At 66.8% G+C, this 16,036-nt stretch overlaps 1 protein-coding gene across 1 annotated transcript in view; it reads right to left on the bottom strand.

Annotated features, from left to right (window-relative positions):
• The window catches only part of RPTOR (regulatory associated protein of MTOR complex 1), a 55,114-nt gene that overhangs the window by 37,010 nt on the left and 2,068 nt on the right, over window positions 1-16,036 (bottom strand). Inside the window, exons 2-3 of the mRNA XM_004621090.2 lie at window positions 3,396-3,498; window positions 977-1,059 (exon numbers count right to left, since the gene is read on the bottom strand). Of these exons, the coding sequence (XP_004621147.2) occupies window positions 977-1,059; window positions 3,396-3,498 (186 nt within the window). The remainder of the gene's footprint in view (window positions 1-976; window positions 1,060-3,395; window positions 3,499-16,036) is intronic.

The raw sequence follows: 16,036 nt of genomic DNA, 5'->3' as shown, positions 1-16,036 counted from the left end.
AGCAGAGGAGCGGCGGGGGGACGGCGGGGCTGCCCTGCACAGCCAGCCGCGCCCACGCACCGTCTCCACGCCCAGGGTCACTGCTGGCCGGCTCCACGCGCAGCCTCGGCACAGCGGGGACACAGGGACAGAAGGACGGGCAGCGGAGCAGCGCGCAGTGGGCAGCAGGCCTGGGGCGCCCTGCCGCGAGTGGGGGAGACGGGCCGGGCCCAGGGTCCGGGCGGCAGGAAGCGGCAGCCTCAGCGGGACCCTGCCGGCACCAAGGGCAGGAGCAGGAACGCCTCAGCCCCCTGCTGGACCCCGCACAAGCCCCTCACGCCCGGGAGGGCAAGGAGGGACCAGAGGGGCTGTGGTCAGGGCGCGGCAGAGCTGCACAACAGACTACCACCCACAACAGCGGGACCGCGCAATCCGAAGGGTGGAGTGCGTGCGAAAAAGGACCCGGGGGGCCGGAGCAAAGGCACAATGGGGAGGATGCTGGCCTGGAGCATCTCCGGCACCCACGCGGCCCCAAGGCCAGGAGTGATCCCTGAGCACCGGGCCACGGCCCAGACACCAAACACCAGCCGCAGGATGGACTCAGAAGCCAGAAGCTCCCCGGGGCAGGGGCGGGGAGAAGGCGCTGCTGCTGGCTGGGCAGCTCTGGCAAAGGACCGGAGGGCAGAGACCAGGCCCTGCCCCAGGGGCACCCGCCCAGCAGCCCGCCCGGGACACAGGCACAGAGCCGCAGGCGGGAGGGGGCTCCGCAGACCACACAGCGCCCTCCTGTGTCTTCAGACCTTCGACGTGGGAACAGCCCCCGTCCCTGAGACAGCCGCCGTCCCAGCCTCACCCCTCCCCGGGGCAGGGGACGGCTCTGCGCATCGGGGGCCCCAAAGAGACTGAGCCCCGCTTCCGGGAGAGAAGCCGGGCCAGGGGTCCAGGCCAGAGCAGGCGCCGGGGTCTTCCCACGCGCGAGGAGGGTGCGAGCACTTACCCGGGGCTGCCAGTTCTCGTACTGCTTCTGCAGGTTCGCGCCGATGGTCTCCAGGGCCTTCTGGGGGCCCATGGACAGAGGGTCTGCGGGAGCAGAGAGAGGCTCGTTATGCGCGCCCCCGGGGTCGGGCTGGAGCAGGCCCAGGCGGGGAGCGCCAGGGGGCCCTGGATCTCCCGGCAGCATGTGAAGCCCCCCGGCCCCCAACACCCTCGTCTCACCAACAGGCGCTGGCAGCAAGTCCCCGCGCCGGCGCCCGGACCGGGAGGGCCCCACTGGGCCAGAACACGGGGCAGGGAAGGGGCACCTGGGCTGCCTCTTCCTGCGCCAAGCCGTGCCCCTGACATTCAGGCACACGCTGAGACGCCAAGACGCCCGCCAGCTGGGCACCCCGGGCCGGAGCAGGGCGCGCCGAGTGGGACAGGCTCTCCAGCCAAGCGTTTCCTGCCACGGCCCTGCTCACCCCCACCCCCGGCCTGCCTCGGCGGCCGCCCCGCAAGAGCCCAGGCGCCCAGGCCCTCTGTGGGGCCGGGGGACAGCGGGCAGGCCCCGTGTGCGCGTCCACGGCCCTCTGGAGGCGCCCCCTGGTGCTGGCAGCAGGTGGTGGCTGCTGCGGACACTGAGGTGTCCACACGTCCACGGTCCAGCACAACCCATCACCCACTCTGGGCCGGAGGCTGGCCATGGCCACCTTCTATAGCTGACCCTTCCATAGCCAGACGGTCCACCCAGAGTGGGTGACTGACCCTTCCTGCTTGCCTGGGGTCATCACTCACTAGCGGTCATCCCATGTGGGCCAGCAAGACAGGAGACCAGGGACAAGGCCGGGCAGCTGGCCTGTGCAGACTTCTCCAAACACCTCCCCACACGCAGTCGGACCTGGCCCTGTCCACTCGGCCAGCAGCCCGGGTCTGCCGCACTCTCCTGTCCCAGCCCGCTGGCCCTCCTGGGGTGCCGGCCAACAGGCGAGGGCCTGAGCACAGACACCCCTCCCCTTCCCGGGGACGCAGCCTGGGCGGGAGGCTAGGGGCCGGGTCCCCGGGCAGACATGGTACTGCCCAGTGTGCTGGCAGGGTCCCACACCTGCCCAGGGCCCGGGGCACACAGGCCAGGGGCAGGGAGGGGCCAGGAGACAGGGGAGCCTGGCAGAGACCGCAACAGTTGGACAGGACAACACGAGCCCAACCCCAGCAAGAAGGACCCACACACCAGGGCTGCAGAGGGTGCAGGCTCCTGGTCACTGACACACACATGCGCACGCACATACACAGACACACACAGACTCAAACGCGCACACACACCCAGACACGCACAGACAGGCTCAAACGCACAGACACAGACACGCACACAAAGATTCACACACAGACACAGACACACACACAGACTCATAAACACAAGCACACACACAGACACACAAACACGCACACACATGCAGATATGCACATGCACACACGCGCGCGTACATGCACAGACACATACATACACACAGACCCCACAGAGACACGCAGACACACACCCACACATGCAGACACACACACACACCATACACATACCACACATGCACAGACACGCAGACGTGCAAAGACATGCACCAGAGACACATGCCACGCACCACACACAACAGACACATACCACATACAGGCACACACACGCCACAGACAAAAACATGCACCACACACGCACCACACTCACAGTTCACACACACTGACACACACCACACACATGCAGAAACACATCACACACAGACATGTATCACACGCAGACACACACCACACACACATGCATCACAGATACACAGCACATAAGCACGCCAACGCTTCCCCAAGCACAGGCACACACTCACCATCCATGCATGTAGGTGACTTCCAGGTGAGCTGATACACGCACGCGCGCACGCACACACATACACACACACACACACACACACACAGCCCTCCCGTGCAGCCCCCTGCAGAGGCCCCTCCTGACAGCGACCAGGGGACCCGCACTCAACACCACGGCACAGGAGAGCGGGTGACGCCTGTCCGTTCAGAGGCCAGCCTTCCCCGCACCCGAACCAAACAGCCCGCCCCAGAGAGAAAGAGCCTCCCAGACCTGGCCACGGGCCCCGCGGCCTGTGTGTGTTGGGGGGGCACCAGGAGGGGCTGCCGGGACACGGCTGATTCATAACCATGACTCAGCCAACCCCCCGCAGTGGAAGGCCAGAGCACCTGCCCTGTGAGGAAGGAGGGACAGACAGAAGGGAGGGGGGAGGGAGGGAGGGGGAGGGAAGAGGAAGAAGGGGGGAGGAGAGGAAAGGGAGGGGGAGGGGGAGGGGGAGGGAGGAGGTGAAGAGGGAGGGAGGGAGGGTGGGTGCCCGCCAACAGCTCAGGGCCGGGCGGCACCCTCCAGCCTGGGGCAAGCAGCGGGGGTCCCAGCTTACCAATCCAGCACTCTAGGCGTGCGCAGGGGGTGGTCTTCACCACGTCTGGGGGGTCCACACCGACATTCAGGCAGAGCACCAAGGCCACGCTGACCGTCTTCATCTGGAAGCAGAGACACACTCAGGCCGGGCTGCTCGGCTGGGGGCGTCTCCGCCCACAAGCTGCCCTCGAGCGGCCCCAGGGCCACGCGCCCACTGCTGTCCCTGACACTGGCCCTGACACCTGTCCCTGTCTGACCACACCCGCCCTCCTCTGCAGCCCCAGGCCTACCCCCCACGGGGTCCCGCTGCCAGGCCCCACCTTCCTGCACACACACACACACACACACACACACACACACAAACAGGCAAGGGACTGACACTCAGACGTCCACTGACAAGCCCGACTGGGGTCAGAGAAACCCATCTGGACTTCCTGACACACGAGCACTCTCGGGCGGCGCCCCCGATGGACGCAGGGCCGGGCTCAGGGTCCCAGGGAGCGGCGCTGAGCCAGGGTCTCCCGCGGGGCCGGGCCGCACCCTGTCCTCGCCTGGACCCGAAAGTGTCCTTCTGGCGTCCATCTGCGCTCCAGGCCGCCTCTCCAGGTTTCCGGGTGATTGCTCCAATGACAGTAGCAGCAGCGAGAGAACGGGAGGGCGACCGAGTCAACGTACCAAATACCGCGTGGAAGCGCAGGAGTTACCGCCAGGACTTGAACACGGTTCTCCTCCAAACCAAACCATCCCCGCTGAGGCCCCCAGCTCCCTCAGGGCCAGGCCCAGGGCCGGGGAGGGGCAGAGACTGGGCGGAAGCGCCCTGCACCCTCGGGCGCCAACACGGCAGTGCACACAACTCCGGACCCTGAGGGGCCGGCTCCTGCCACAGACTGGCTGCCCGGCCGCAGCACACCACAGCCCCGGTCAACCCTGCAGCGTCTTTCCGCCCGACCACCGTCTCCAGGAGCGAGGGAGCAACCGCCAACTGCAGGGGTCCCCGGACTACAGGGCTTCTGGGGAGGCCCAACCCGCCGGCCCACCCGGGCCCCCAACAGGCCTCTCAAGGGCTCCCCAGAGCCCCCCCCACAGGCCCTCGCAGCCCGCCTGGACCCCTCTCCCGGCCAGAGCCTGATTCAGGTTTTCTGCTATCTAAGCCAATCCGAGGGCGACTGTCCATTGGGGACCCTGGTGAGGGGCAGGAGTGCCCTCGGCTGGTCCCACAGAGCCGGCGCCCGCCCACAGCCGGAGTCCAGACGCTCCAGAGCCGCCCCCGGGACACCCCCCTCACAGCCACCCACAGCCGACGTTCCCGAGGGGGCCGAGACACCGCCAGGGCCCCAGGAACGAATCCAGAGACTGGCAAGACGGTGGGGGGGGGGGGGGCGAGGGGCAGTTTCTCGACGTGTCTGACGGGGGCGTCCGAGGGGGCTGGGAGGGGGCCCTGTCACAGCACACTAGGCTCCCTCGGGCCTCGCCGGGAGGCCGCCCCGGCACAGAGCCCGGGTGACCTCAGCTGGGCAGGGACACGGCCCGGGAGGGCCCGAGTGCAGCCGAGGAGGCAGAGGCCGCCGGGCTCGGCCAGCAGGGCGAGGGGTGGGGTCGGGCGCGTGCCCCCCGCGTGTCTGAGCCCAAGCAGACGCACGACCCTGGTTACGTGCCAAGGACGGACCACGACAAGCTCTGGGGACCAAGTCCGCGTCCTCCCAGAGCTCAGGGACAGTGGCCGCTCACGGGGTCTGCAGCCAACACCCTGGCAGGGGGGCGGCCCCGCGGGAGACGTGCAGGGCTGAGGCTCCGTCCCGGCACCCCCTGATCCCGAACCCCACCAGGAGTGAGCCCGGGCTTCGTGGGTGTGACCTCACACAGCAGAGCCGGGGGCAGCCCATGAGCACCGAGACCAGGAGCCCCCGAGGCCCCCGGGAGCCCTGAGACCCCCCAGCCCAAGGCCCCCCAGGAGCCCTGAGGACACCCCCAATCCCCGACACCCCCAGCCTGAGGCCCCCGGGAGCCCTGAGACCCCCCCAGCCCAAGGCCCACTCGTCCATCTGAAGGGCTCTCCTGTGATTGTGGTTCTGGGCCTTTCCAGGACGGGAGGACAGCTGCACAGGAAGCGGGAGGCAGCCCAGAGCACTGTGCCACGGGCGGGGAGGGGCGGCGGGCTCTGACCCCCGGCCGAGAAGCAGAGGGACAGGCCTCACCCCGGGAGCCCGAAGGCGCCACAGCCTCCGAGTCCCCGGCAGACCCCCGCGCCCCTCAGCCGCAGCCCGTCTCCCGTGAGACGACTCCAGCGTGGGCGGCAGCGGGAGAGACAGACGAGCCTCAGAATCTCCCCCAAAGCCCCGGCAAAACAATCATGCAAATCAATCAGGTAGGATCTCCCGGCAGGGACGCCAGAGCGGGAAGCAGGGAGCACTGCCCGCCCCTGCGGGGGGGACGCAGGCAGAGAGCGGGCAGGGGTAGCCCCTGCCCAAGGACAGACGTCACAGGGGCTCCAGGGCGGCTCCTACCAGGCCGGACCGCACCCCTGCAGCCACTCGGCAGAGCCCTGGGCACCTGAAGGGGGCGGGGCTGCGGGCCGAGGGCTCAGGGCCGAGGCACAGGGGCTGGTCAGCACTGGCCAGCTTGTACTGACCCTCGAGGGGGCCGCGTCTCGCACACGCCGGCCCCCCCTCCCCACCTGCTTCCCCTCAATCACAGCGAGGAGCCTGAGAGGCGACAGGCTGCCGCCACCCCACCCGTCAGAAGGGCAGACTGGCTCCCAGGGCCTCCCTCTGCAAGCGGGGAGCACCGAGCGGGGAGCACCAGCCCTTCTCGCCCAGAACCTCATCCGGGCCTGGCGGCGCCTGCCCAGCACACAGAGCCAGCATGTGGCTCCAACAGGGTGGGCCCCAGCCCTGGCCGGCTGCTGCACCACCGCGTCGCCCACATGCCCGGCCCCAGCGGCCGCTGCAGGGCCAGCGCCTGGCCCAATCCGCCCCGGCAGGCCCCGCCTGCTCCCTGCCGGGCGGCCGCAGGCAAGGGAGCCCCAGCGAGGGCGAAGGAGAAGGCCTGTCCCTGGCCAGCCCCCGCAGAGCTCGAGAGCCCCCCGGGGCGCAGCCAGGAGCTGACCCGAGCCCCGCCACCAAAGGCACCAGCGAGCGGCCACAGGGCTACACACTCCTTTACACACAACCCCCCGCGGCCAAGGAGACACCAGCACCCGCAGCCTCCTGGGCTTCCGCGCAAGCCCCGACCCCTCCGAGCCCAGCCACGCCCTCCCCAGCACCCCCGCCCCGACGGGAAAGGAGTGTGTAGCGCAGGAGCCACCGGCCTGCTCTGCCCCGGGCGAGTCCCAGCAGCCCTGAGCACTGCCGGGGGAGGCCTGGCCCAGAACCGCCCTCCCACCTCCCGCCTGGGCGCGGGTTCCAGGTGCCTCACCCAGGACCCCTGAGCCCCCTGGACTGCGACCCACTTTCTCAGCCTTTCCTGCACAGGCCCGCAGGAGTGACCACCGTCCGGGCTGCCCCGCTGAGCCCGTGGCCAGCAGACGCTCTGCAGAGGTCACGGCTGTCACGCTGCTGACCTGCCCCTCCCCTGCCCTGCCCGGGTCTCCGAGTCTTTCATCCGCTTCTCTGCCCCCGACTCGTACCTGCACGGTGGCCAGGGTCCGGACAGGTGGGCAGGCGCCGTCCGCAGAGGGGCCCCCCCCGGGCCGCGACTCCTGGGGTCCCGTCCACTGCCACATCTGCCCTGACCGTCTGGGCTCAGCCACAGGCCGTGCCTCCTCCTGCCCGGTCAGCTCGGGAATGGCCCTCGCCCCGCAGAGCCCGCAGCCCACAGGGCTCGGACCCGCCCACCGCCCCGGGCGCCTTCACGGGCTGACTCACAGGGCCCAGCCCCGGCCCGCAGCAGGACTGAGCGCGTGGGGGGGTCCAGCTAGGAGGCCCGGCAGCGTCCCCAGCCCCCCCAGATCCCCCATGCGAGGCCGGGTTGCGGAGACCCTGCTGGGCGGAGGTCCGGGCGGCAGCCTGGGGTCAGGTGAAGGGCCAGGACCAGCGCAGGCCCCAACGTGCGGCCACACGTGCGGACACAGCTGGCAGCCTTGGCCGCCGGGCACCAGGGCAAAGTGCAGAAAGGAACATTCTGGAGGGAGGCAAGAGCGGAGACCCGCGACCAGCGTCCGCCTCTCTTTAGGGGTCACTGGCCCCGTCCCACGCGGCCATTAGCAAGCCGGGACACAGAGGGGACAGGCCTGAGGGGCCGGGGCTGTTTCACAGCCTGATGCCCGTTGGCTCGAACCCGCACAGCGAGAGCGTCGGCGCCCCTCGCCTGAGTCCCACCGAACAGCAGCCCTGAAGCTTCTCGGGCAGCAGGGGGACGGCGGGCCTGTGAGGGGGCCCCGGGCCAGGCTCCCGGAGTCGCCACGCTGTCCAGCACTGAAACAGGCTGCGCCCACCCTCCCGCACATTCCACACCGTCGGCCCAGGCAAGCCCGAGGATTCAGTCACAGCCGCCTCCGAAAGTGCTCAGACACGCCCCGCCCCCTGCCCTAGAACTACACGCCCCCCGCCCCACCCCAGAACTACACGCCCCCCCCGCCCCGACCCCACTTTCCAGAGGCGAATTCCTCTCCTCTTCTGGAAAAGCCAAACGGAAGCAGGAAGGAAACACAGCACAGCCCTGCGCCCCGTGGGCCCTGCAGAGCCCGGCCCTGCGGCTCCTCTAGGCCTTACGAGTTGATATAAATAAGATGCGGCTCATTTAAATGTTTGAACTTCAGTAGCGTCTTGTCAGTAAACACCCAACACTTCTGAGATCATTTATTTTAATAAAGTTTCATGACTCACCGTCTTCCAAAGACTTGATTTAACTCAAAGTTCAAGCATAAATTCCCATTTTCTCATGACAACATGTTTCTAAGCAAACGGCAGATCAAAGGAGCAACGCAGAGGCTCAGGGCCCAGCCCGCCGGGTTCTGCCATGACGCCCGGCCCACCACAAGCCCCTCCTTTGGGCGGCTGGTATCCCACGTCCAGGAGGCCCTGGAGCCCCCCACTGGCTGATACGGGGGCCCCCTCTCACCACCGACGCCTCCCGCCATTCCTCCCACGGAACCGCACCCCGCACTCGCTGCTGGACCCTCCCGCCAGGCACGGCCACCCGCCCTCCAGCTCCCTGTGAGCTCGACGCCCGCGCGCCCCAGCTGAGCCAAGGCCCACAGCCACAGGGCAAGGGGCGGGGGGGGGGGGGAGGGAGGGCACGGAGGGCGGGGGTCTGGCGCCCGAGACGGCCCGGCAGACCCAGGTCCATCCCTGGCGGCCCAGAGTCAGGACGCCTCCCTGGCATCATGCGGGCCCCTGAGCGTGGCCAGGAGTGACCCCTGAGCACCACTGGGGTGTCCCAAGAACAAAATAAATAAAAGAACACGGACAGGGGCCGAAGCGGTAGCACAGCGGGGAGGGCGTTTGCCTTGCACGCGGCCAACCTGGGTTCAATCCCCGGCATCCCATATGGTCCCCCAAGCACTGCCAGGAGCAATTCCTGAGTGCAGAGCCAGGAGTAACCCCTGAGCATCACCGGGTGTGACCCAAAAAGCAAAAAAAAAAAAGAACACGGACAAAGACAAGCATTCTTTTTTTTTTTTTTTTTTTTTTTTTTTGCTTTTTGGGTCACACCTGGCGATGCACAGTGGTTACTCCTGGCTCTGCACTCAGGAATTACCCCTGGCTGTGCTCAGGGGACCATATGGGATGCCGGGGATTTGAACCCGGGTCGGCCGCGTGCAAGGCAAACGCCCTACCCGCTGTGCTATCTCTCCAGCCCCAAGACAAGCATTCTTACCGTTACGTTATAAATAACAGCAAAACAGTCTAAATGTATAATAGAAAACTGGTTTAAATAGAGGTACCACAGCTTAACAGCAAATAATTCTAGGCTACTATGGAACAAAACCAAAAAGGCTTTTTCCAGATTATCTAAATAGGAGAAATACAGTTTAATATTAAGATTTTTTTTAAAAAAAAAAAAGCAGATAAGAGAGCACCCAGAATCTAATCTCAGTTTTGGCACAAAAAGGGGGAGGGCTGCCCTGTCCATCCCACCCCGACAGCGACTCCCTTGGCCAGAGAACAGGCTGGGAGTGGGACCCACCCACCCACCAAACCAGTAAGAAAGAAGGCAAAAGGGCCCGGTCCCCTGAGCACCCCCAGGAGCAACCTCTGGGCATCACCAGGTGTGACCCAAAAACCAAGGGGAGGAAAGAAATAGAGAAAGAAAAAAATTCTCCTTAATAAGGAAATAAGATGAAACACAGCCTGCTGGATGGGGGTGGGGAGTGGGGGACCCGCTGAGCCTGGCGTGGCCCTGTTCCTGCGTCCACCCCGAAGGCCTGGGGATGGGCCGGGTCCAGCCCTGGAGCCTCCAGGAGCCAAATCAGCTTTTACAAGCCCACCACTGGGCAGTCGGGCTGGGTCCCAGCTGACCACCACGGGGAGGGCCCCTTGCACGTAGCACGGGCAGGGCCGGCCCCAGGTCGCTGGCGACGGCCGTCCCCAGCACCACCCGTTGGCAGGCCACTGACCCCGAGCTGCACTGGCCAGGGCAAAGCCACACGCAGTAAGGACGACGCGGGGGACGGAGGCCGTGAGGAAGCCAATGACACAGTGAAGGTCTCTGCAGTGGGGAGATGTCTCACGTCTGAACTGTGAGGGATGCCAAGGACACAAAGCGTGGGAAGGAACCAGCCCGAGGGGCCCACGCAGGGCCACACGCCCGGGGACGGGGCGGGCGGGGCCCAGGCTCCCGCCGGCACCACCAGCGCCCCCCCCCAGCTCACAAGCATCCAGCCTCCCTGGGCTGGCAAGAGCGAGGCCACAGGGTCAGCGTGTGGGGGCGGCCGGCGGGCAGGGCCGGAGCGCGGGCAGCTGACACTCCGCTCCCCGCTCCCCCGGGCCCGTCTCTGATCCCCCTCCCCGACTACGAGCTGAGCCTCAGGGCACAGGTGCCCCAGCAGGGGGGCACGCCCCTCCCCACATGGGGAGCACCCACACCGCCCTGGGGGCAGCTCGGGAGACGCCCCCTCCGGGAGGCCCGAGTCGGGTGCGTGCCCCACCAGCACGCAGCACACGGCAGGCGCCAGCAGCGAGGGATGCACACGCACACACGCTAACACACGTGCAAGCTACGAGGTCCCCGCCCCAGACACAGGCCAGGGCGGAGCTGGCGGGCAGCACAGGGGACCCGCCGGGGCCTCTCAGGACGAGACCATCCCAGTCCACAATGAAAACCTGCCGGACGAAGCTGAGCATCGAGCCTGGCTGGTGGCCAGGGCCCCAGCTCAGCGGAGGGCCGGGCCTGGCACACAGCATCCCACAGGGCCCCCCGAGGACCGCCAAGAATAGCTCCTGGGGGCTGGAGCGACAGCACAGCGGGTAGGGCGTTTGCCTTGCACGCGGCCGACCCGGGTTCGATTCCCAGCATCCCATATGGTCCCCTGAGCACCGCCAGGAGTGATTCCTGAGTGCAGAGCCAGGAGGAACCCCTGTGCATCGCCGGGTGTGACCCAAAAGCAAAAAAAGAACGTGGAAAGGCAAGGCTGAGAAGGCTCAAAGGGGTAGCTCGGGACGGACCCCAGCCTCATATGGTCCCCGAGCACCGCCAGGAGCTGCCCCGAGAACTGAGCCAGGAGTAATCCCTCAGCCACACCAGTGTGGCCCAAAGACACATTTTTTTAGCATGAAAAATAGGGCTGGAGAAATAGCAGAGGGGCTGGGAGCCGCCTTGCGCAAGAGGGTCCCTGAGCACAGAGCCAGGAGTCGGCCCGGAGCACTGGGTGTGGTCGGAACACCAGACTCATGGCGATAACAGCAGCAAGGGAGGAAGAGGAAGGAGCATGGGGGGGTGGGGGGCATCACAGAGGGTCTGCGCCAGCCGCGCACCCTCGGCGGGCCCCGGGATTCCAGAGGGACCACAAGTGAAAATCACACGAAGGGGCAAAGTCAGGGAGTGACCAGTAGGGTTGGGGGGGGGCACTGTAAGGACGCAGGTGAGAGGCCGGGGGAAGGACACTGCTCAGAGGACAGCGGGCAGGGGACTGGGCAGGCGTCTGGAGGCCGGGCCAGCTGTGCCACGGGCCTGAGAGCTACAGGAACCGGGCGGAATTCTCCAAAGGGCTGATTTACTAAAACTGATTCTCACTGTGACTTTTCAGCTCTGGGGCCACACGCGGCTATGCTCGGGGCTCCTGGCGGGGCTGGGGCCGGGCCGGGCCGGGCCCGCGGGGGCCTGACCGCCTGGATCATCTCTCCAGCCCTAAGACCAGTCTAGAACTAAAATAAAATTACTTCAAAGTCTGAATCAGCGTTCTCTTTGCATTGGCCGGGCCTGAATGAACCTCACTTTTCTTTCGTTTTGTTGGTTTGGGCTCAGCCAGCGGTGCTCGGGGCTGACCCCTGGACGGTCCCCCAGAGGGACGGCACAGCTGGTGCCTTCCCGGGGTGGGGGGCTGGGGATAACGAGTGGAAGGAAGGAAAGGCAAAAGCCGAGGGGCACCGCGGCCCCTGGGAAGACGGGCAGCAGGGCCAGGGCTGCACGTGGGCACAGCGGGAGAGGGCCGGCACGCCTGGGGGGGTCAGCCCCACCCGGGGCACGGCCAGCACACAGGGGAGGCCATGCGCACGGGGAAAGAGGTGGCGGAGCGCGGGGCACGCCACGCCTGGGCCGAGTCGCGTCCCTGCCGCTGCTCTGGTGGGCACCGGTCAGCTGCAGACGGGTGCCTGTGCATTTTCTAGCTCTTGACTTTGCGAACGAAAAAAATAAATAAGACGAGAAAGAAGCTCCAGGAAGTCAAGAGCCGGTGGGGACTCCGGCCCCACCGGCCATAGCGCCCAAGGGCCCGTGACTGCTGGAGCCCGAGCTGGTCAGAGCCACAGCCCACTTAGCCCCGCGGCGCCAAAACGGGAAAGGATTTAAGGATTTGCTAAAACCCGCTTAGGTGCTTCAGGGGATTTCGTGTGACCTCTGACCCACAGGCAGAGAAGCCCTCAGAAGGGGACACCAAGTCCGGGACACCAAGTGCGGCTGGCCGTGTCCTCGCTGGGAACTCTCTGCCTCGTGCCTCCCCACCCCCAGCCGCAAAAGGGCCCCGGGGTGCTGAGGGTCCATGGGGGAACCCGGGAAGCACCCGCCCGGGACACGCCTCCACCTGAGCCGTCCTGGAAAGACTCACGCGTGCCGGGAGCCACTTCCAGGACGGGCGGGCGGGTCAGCCCGGTGGACGCTGCCCAGCCTGGGGCCCAGCAAAGGGAGCTCAGGGCTGAGAGCCTCGGCACGGAGGACAGAGCTGGTGACCCACGTGACCCCGGGCACAGCTGCCGCCTGTGCCACCCCGCCCGGCCCTGCCCTGCGCCCGCCCACTGCCCCACACGTGGAGGGCCAACAGTCCCCCCCAGGGACCCCGACTCCCACGGGGCGCAGACTGGGCGCACACGGGTGTGAGCGCCTCCGGAAGGAAGCAGAGGCCAGGCAGCACTGTCAGCAGAGACCGCAGCCCCCCCAAACGCGGGATGCTCCGGGCGGGGCACGCGGGGCGGGGCGGCAGCCAGATGCCCAGCAGCACCTGCCCCGCGGCTGCTCCGGGCCCTGCTCTGAACCCACCGCCCTCTGAGAACTGGCCGCCTGGCACCATTTGGGCAGCAGCGCCAAGGGGCCACGTCTGCTGCATGCTCCGGGCACATCTGTTCCGAAAGGAAAGTGCGTCCAACGGAGCAGCGCCCCGGCCGCGTCTACCTGTGACCCAGCGGCGAGGAGGAAGGCTCGGAGCAGTCGGCACCCTCCTGGGCCGGAGGCCCTGGGACAGAGCCAAGGGAAGGTCACGCAGCCCACACACAGACCACGGCCCCGCAGTCACACAGCCACACACACACACGCACACACAGACTCGCACAGACACAGACACATGCAGACACACAAACACATAGAAACACAGACATGGAGACATGGAGACATGCAGACGCTCACGCAGATACTCACGTAGACATGGAGACATGCAAACACACAGCAACAAAGACATGGAGACACGCAGACACTCACACACATGCAGACATGGAGACATGCAGACACGCAGACACTCACGCACACATGCAGACACTCAGACACACAGACATGGAGACACACAGATATGCAGACACAGACACTCACCCAGACACGCAGGCACACATGCAGACACACATGCAGACACACACACACACGCAGACTCACAGACATGGAGACACAGACACACAGATATGCAGACACACAGACACTCACGCAGACACGCAGACATGCAGACTCACAGACATGCAGACACGCAGACATGCAGACTCACAGACATGCAGACACACAGACATGCAGACACGCAGACACGCAGCCAAAGGCTCCCAGACACGCTGCAGACCCAGACCCCCGCACTCGCGCCGGCCTCAGTGCCCTCGTGGCGGCAGACGCGGTGCCCCCTCGCCGTGTGCTCCTGGCCCGGGGCCTTGAGCCCTCAGAGCCCTCACGCGAGAGCAGCTCAGCCGCGGGCACTCGGTGGCCGTGTCCTCGGCAAGGCCCAGGGCAGCGTGGCACTGAAGCCACCCAGCCGCCCGTCCTTCCACCGCGTGGGGGTGGGGGACAAGGGGAGCCGAGCAGCCCCGGCCGGGGACCCTTCCTCCCTCCCCACCGCGCACGCCTCTGCCAGGCCCCGGGCTCGCAGGTCCAGCAGCCAAGCCCTAAGGACAGGGGAAAGACGATCGGCAGGAACAAGCTGGGCCAGACCCACAGCGTGGCCCGCGCCCCCATCCGTGTGCCCCTCGGCCCCACTCCCGCCTCGCCCTGGGACCGGCCCCTTCCTTCCCCGCAAGCTGGCGGCTCGCAGAGCTGGTGAGTCGCCCCCGCCCGCCCGGCTTCACACGGGCTGAAGTGTGCCCATAGCCCAGAGCCGCGGCTCAAGGGAAGGTCTGGCTCCTGCGCACTCAGCCCAGGCACACGTCAGTCGGGTGGGGGGTCGCCATGCCCACCCACCCAGCTGCCGTCCCCAGCACGCCATTCGCGCCCGGGTCCACCAGGAGTGTGGCCCGAAACCGCCCTCCAGAATAGGACCGAAAGGCTGCTGGACAGCAGCGGTGGCTGGGGCGGACCTGCGGGCGGGGGCCTTGCGGAGAGCCCCTCCCTCCACCCCCCCCATGGGAGCTGCAGGCCCGCAGAGGCGGCCTCCTAGGCCCCTGCAGGCCCAACGCCGTCGACGTTTCTAGAAGCGGCCACTCCGGCCCTGCGCCGCCGGGTGCAGCCGTGCAGTGGACAGGCGCCCCCACCCCTGCACTCGGGTCCCCGCCCTCACGCAGGGGCGCCGGGCCACCCTGCTGCAGTCTGCAAGGAGGGTCCCAACACGTGTGACCGCCTGCTCGGACGCCAGTTTCCGAACTTAGGCTTCCTCGCACGCAGGGCCCGCGAGTCCCCTCAGCGCAGCCTGCGGGAGCCGTGTTCAGTCGCCAGCGGTGACAGTCCCACAGCCGGGGTCCCTGGAGACGGGTCCCGCCTGTCGCCCAGCCACCCACACACACACACACACAGTCTCGGCCCACGAGAAAGGCTCGCTCCCAGGGGAGCACCGAAATCGGGAGGACGGGCACAGCTGCCGGGCCGCGAAATCCTCTCCCTGAGAGGGGGCCAGGGGGTGCAGGGGCGGCAGGTCCTGGGCAGAGCAGCTCTGAGAAGCGGGTAAGGGCTCTGCACGGGTCCAGCACCAGGACACCCTGATGGAGGACTCGGCACAGGGACGCCCTGGGAGGGAGGACTCAGCACAGGGAGGATTCAGCACAGGGACACCCTGGGAGGGAGGACTCAGCACAGGGAGGATTCAGCACAGGGACGCCCTGGGAGGGAGGACTCAGCACAGGGAGGATTCAGCACAGGGACGCCCTGGGAGGGAGGACTCAGCACAGGGAGGATTCAGCACAGGGACGCCCTGGGAGGGAGGACTCAGCACAGGGAGGATTCAGCACAGGGACGCCCTGGGAGGGAGGACTCAGCACAGGGAGGATTCAGCACAGGGACGCCCTGGGAGGGAGGACTCAGCATAGGGAGGACTCAGCACAGGGACGCCCTGGGAGGGAGGACTCAGCATAGGGAGGACTCAGCACAGGGATACCCTGGGAGGGAGGACTCAGCATAGGGAGGACTCAGCACAGGGACGCCCTAGGAGGGAGGACTCAGCACAGGGAGAACTCAGCACAGGGAGGACTCAGTACAGGGAGGACTCAATACAGGGACGCCATGGGAGGGAGGACTCAGCACAGGGAGGACTCAGCACAGGGACGCCCTGGGAGGGAGGACTCAGCACAGGGAAGACGCAGCACAGGGACGCCCTGGGAGGAAGGACTCAGCATAGAGAGGTCTCAGCACAGGGAGGACTCAGCACAGGGAGGACTCAAGACACGGATGCCCTGGGAGGGAGGACTCACCATAGGGATCTCAGCACAGGAAAGACTCAGCAAAGGGAGGACTCAGCACAGGGACGCCCTGGGAGGGAGGACTCAGCACAAAGACAACCTGGGAGGATTTGGCACAGGGATACCCTGGGAGGAAGGACTCAGCAAAGGAAGGCCCTGGGAGGGAGGACTCAGCACAAGGACACCCTGGGAGGACTCGACACAGGGATGCCCTGGG

This window comes from Sorex araneus, chromosome 3, assembly GCF_027595985.1.
Source record: "Sorex araneus isolate mSorAra2 chromosome 3, mSorAra2.pri, whole genome shotgun sequence".
Taxonomy (NCBI): Eukaryota; Metazoa; Chordata; class Mammalia; order Eulipotyphla; family Soricidae; genus Sorex; species Sorex araneus.
This window is presented reverse-complemented; position numbering and strand designations above follow the sequence as displayed.